Source organism: Dermacentor silvarum, chromosome 1, assembly GCF_013339745.2.
Source record: "Dermacentor silvarum isolate Dsil-2018 chromosome 1, BIME_Dsil_1.4, whole genome shotgun sequence".
Classification (NCBI taxonomy): Eukaryota; Metazoa; Arthropoda; class Arachnida; order Ixodida; family Ixodidae; genus Dermacentor; species Dermacentor silvarum.
This window is the reverse complement of record NC_051154.1, coordinates 361,492,553-361,497,148: the sequence shown is the minus strand read 5'-3', so window position 1 is coordinate 361,497,148 and position 4,596 is coordinate 361,492,553. Positions and strand designations below refer to the sequence as shown.

The following is a 4,596-nucleotide window of genomic DNA, read 5'->3' as shown; positions in this document are numbered from 1 at the left end:
TCCTCCACTACGGTACCTCGTGTAGTACCAGTGTTGTTACCTTGGAACGTTAAACCTCGTGAATCGATCAGTCAATGATTTGTTGGGGCACTGGTGCCGCCATTTTGAATTACTCTTTGATTGTTTCGCGCAGCCAGCTACCTGTTCAACATATTCCACAGCGGCCGCAATCCGTGCGAGAATTTCTACGAGTACGCGTGCGCAGACTGGCAGGCCATGTCCAGCGACTCTCAGCAATACGACACCGCAGACGACGCGCTGACGGGCTCTGTGGAAGAGATGGCAAGAACAGTGCTCGACGGTAATGTATAATCATGTATATATGTTCACGTCACATGAACACAGCAGAAACCGCATAATGCTACGACGCGCGCATTTGGTGGCAGTTTCAAATACGAAAGGTTAATTTTCGTGCAGATTTATAGCGCAACGAATACAGTGCATAGAACGAACAGGTCCTTTCTCTTTCCCCCTTTGTGCGTCTATGTGCGTGCGTGCGTTTGCACGTGTGTGTTGCGGCATATCCGCGATCGACATTGTCGTGCTCAGAGCAGCTTGTAACTGAGCTTCACCCTTCGCATTTCTCGCAGGTGGTCAGCCGGCCGAATTCGAGCCCATGTTCAACCTCTGGACAGCTTGCAAAGAAAGGGGTGTGTTACTCAATTTGGTGCTTAAGGCACGGACAAGTGGACGTAGACAATTGATGTGGACGAAACGATGAAAGCTAAACGCAATACCTCCGCGTATAACTGAGCCCATGTCACAGGTGCTTCGTACAATAACAGCCGGTGCTGCTGCCGTTTTCAATGCGGCGACTGTTTAATAAAGACAGGGGTGCCTGGCAAGCGACCTGTGCAGCGTGAAGACTTGCGAAAATTTTCTTGAAGCAGCGTGTGGGTGCTCAATTCATAAAATGTCTTTGTCGCAAAGCCATGGCAACAGCAAAGAACATGCATCTACTGCTTTGCAGTCTATTTTCCTAAGTTTAATTATCAGAATGGTTTATGAACCAACGAAATGTATTGATAATTATTGTCCATGCTGTGTTTTGAGTTCTTGAGCCGTGTTCAATGAACAAATTTCCATGCACGTGCTAGCCTAAATATTTCCTGCTTGCCGGTCCATTATCTCCAAGTGTACTTCTCTCCCATGGTTAAACATATGTTGATGCCACATATGCACAAATCTCCAAGTCGCCGCGGTGGATTAGCGGCCATGGTGTTGCGCTGCTAAGCACGAAGTCGCGGGATCGAATCCCGGCCGCGCCGCATTTCGATGGGTGCGAAATGCACAAACGCCCATATCCCGTGCATCGGGGGCACGTTAAAGAACCCCGGGTGGTCAAGAATAATCCGGAATCCCCCAGTGCGGCGTGCCTCATAATCATATCGTGGTTTTGGCACGTAAAACCCCAGACTGTCGCATAACTGCATGTCCTAGGACAGCGGGATAGATGAGTTGAGAGGCTATATTTCCTTGACATGCGAAGTTCATAACTTCCATGGTTCGGCCGCGGAATTACACCAGCCACATTGTAAAGGCGCCAGAACCATAGGGAAGATCAAGAGCCCTCCATTTTTGCGCATGAAAATTGTGGTCAGCCTTCCACAAAAGGCAGGAATTGCAAAGGCAGTGCTTCGAACGGATAATTCGCGATAATCCCAAACGTAGGAGGTGCTTCGCAACTAAGGGATGTCTCAACGAATGAATGAATACACCCTTTATTTGAAAGGATGGCTCATTAGTCTAAGCGGGGAAGGGGCTGGCAAGGGTAAAATATAATAAACAAATAAATAAGGAGGGTCGCAAGGAAGATGAGAGGCGGGAGAGGAAGGGAACAGGCCACGCGATATCAAATCATATGTATTATTTTTGTCTCGTTTGCCAATTCGTACACGGCTAGGAGCCGTTCGCGAGCGTCTTTACTTACAGAGTTATCGAATTGTCCAGTGTCAACCACCCTCGCATACTTCATCACTTTTACTTTCTTATAGACCCCTCCCTGAGGGTATTATTACGGCTACTACGACATGAAGAGCACATGCAGGACCCATTCAGTCAATGGCGCAGCACGTTCGGCCTCGCCGTAGTCTCACACGAAGCTCAACCATTGCAACGTAAAGTTCGAAGGTCCGACTATTATTGCCGTCCTCTCGGTTGTTTTTCTTTTGTTTGTGCGCCTGCCAAGGTACATAAACGTCCGGCGTAAAAGCGAAATCAACAAACTGATTGAAATATACGCGTTATTTTGTTTAATTACGGATACCTTATGGTTGGGCTGTAATAGAGACGCCATACAGCAGGTGTTCTAGTGCTTTTGCTGCATTATTTGCAGGTTCCGTCATGGATGACGAACTCAAGAATGTGCTAGCATCCTTTGGACTCAACGTTCGCAATGCCGCCACAGTCACCACAAGCGACGTGCTACAGGCGGCGGGTATCCTGCTGTACAAGCTCGACAACGCGCCCATCGTTTCCGTGGAGCTCATCACGAATCCTTCGAACGCAACGTCGAAGTTAATAGCGGTGGGGACTCTCTTCTCTACACAGATTCTTCTTCGCTGATTTTGGTCATGCACTTCAAATTACAATGTGCAGGTAGCTACGAGTTTGACAGAATAGATAATTAACCTTTTAATAATTTATATTATATTGCATGATGAAATTGTGAAATCAAGCAGCAGTGAAGTCATGTCTGGTCCAAAACATTGTACGAGATAATTTGTACGATAGTTGTACGAATTGTACGAGACACAAAGATCCCGATTGGCGGCTCTCTCCCTCCCGTTCTCACAAATTTTGCATATTGCCACTTTGTATGTTCCTGCAACTGAAGCGAACGCGTTTCGAACAAAGATCTCCAATCACGCCCCTGGTTAGCAGCAGCAACAAATATACGCTTTCAAGCCCATCATTCCCTCTATAAAGCTGTCGCTTTATACAAGCCTTCGACTATTCGTAACACTACTGAACTACATGCACGTGTATTTCAAATGACAAGCCACCCAAATCGATGACGCTTCTCGCTTCACCGGTTTGCAGCCAGCCAGAAAATTTCACTCGTCGCCCGTAAGTTCGCATAGCGGCTTCCGGCGGTAAAGTAACAACATGGCAGCAACTAAGCCGCTCGCTTCGATCAGGATTCGCTCTTGCTACTTGTTCTTCGTGATGACAGTAAGAACTGAATGGTAAAATCAGCCTTTCCTTCGTCGTTTCATGCTGAGGACACATTATTGGCGAAATGTTGTCATCGTTATTGAAATCAGCTGTTTGTTTTTGAGGCAGTTAGGCCGAAGGCGGGTTTGATTTCTACGTACCAATGTTTTGATTACTCACCTACCAGATGGCGCCATCTGCATTGAACTCTGGCGATATGAAACACACTTTTGTTCCTGTTAGGATGGAAGTTTGGGCATGTCGGTTTTACATATTTAGGTGTAAATAATTTTATATTAATAATACAACAATGTACAAACTTAAGTGGACTTTCGTGTGTTCGTCTTTCTCACGCCTTTTTATCTAAATTTTGTTCGCGAGGACGACATATTAGTACATTTTTGTTAAAACGCTGGCCTCGAGGCACGTTCGCAATATCTTGAGGGCGTACGATTGTGCCTAATCAGGTAACAATGGAAATTTGTCGCTAATATTTTCGCGACGTCGCGTCCGTGCGGTTTCCGCACGCCGCGACACTACAGCGTGGCCGGGTCCTGCAGTCGCATCGCTTGCCGTCATTTCAGCATCGCATGCACGCCTCTTCATCATCAATAGTTTGTGCAAAAGCTTTTATAAATATTTCTGCCCCAGAACTTGTCTAAGCACGTTTCTACTCGCACTACTTTTACATATTGAAAGTTTAACCGTGCATACGCAACCCTGACTTGATGTGTGTCCTTCTACGGTTTCCGCAGTTAGGGGAGCCCGACATCCTCGTGAGCCGAGCGGACGTTGAGCTTCCCGCCAGCAAGAAGAAACTCTCGGCTCTGGCCTGCAAATTTTTCGCCTCGTGGGCGCAGTCAGGAGATCGAAACGACACCCTGTGCGACGCTGTTGCGGATGTCGCCTTCGAACTGGCCAAGGTTCCTCACTTCGCTTAATCTTGATGACATGACTACTCGTGGCGCCACTATCGGTGAATTACAAGAAAACCATTGATTGATTGATTTATTGATTGATTGATTGATTGATTGATTGATTGATTGATTGATTGATTGATTGATTCTTATAATCAGCCGCTACCGGCGCTGTGGCTCCGCGGCAATGGCGTTTTTGTCGTAGCATGAGGGACACAGGTTCGATTCCCGCTCGCGGCAGTGCCATTCCAATGTGGCCAACAAGCGAAAGCGCTCGTGAGCTTATATTTATATGCTCGTTGTATAGTAACGCGTTGTATAGTTGTCGATGACATAGCAAAAGCAGCGGAAGAATTCTATACTGACCTGCACAATGCCAAGAGCAGGCAACCTACTTTCATTCGAAGTAGTGAGGAAAAGGATACAGAAGCTCCTTCTATAACTAGCGATGAAGTTAAAAGGGCCTTGGAAGACATGAGCAGGGGAAAAGATACTCGAGAAGATGGAATAACAGTAGATTTAT

At 46.7% G+C, this 4,596-nt stretch overlaps 1 protein-coding gene across 1 annotated transcript; it reads left to right on the top strand.

Moving 5' to 3' along the window:
• The first annotated feature begins 448 nt into the window (after positions 1-448).
• LOC125943534 (uncharacterized) lies at positions 449-4,097 on the top strand. The gene is made up of 3 exons (XM_049662899.1): positions 449-650; positions 2,336-2,526; positions 3,912-4,097. Exons 1-3 carry the CDS (start codon positions 617-619, stop codon positions 4,095-4,097), a joined length of 411 nt encoding a protein of 136 aa, XP_049518856.1. The 5' UTR covers positions 449-616.
• Positions 4,098-4,596: the final 499 nt, after the last annotated feature.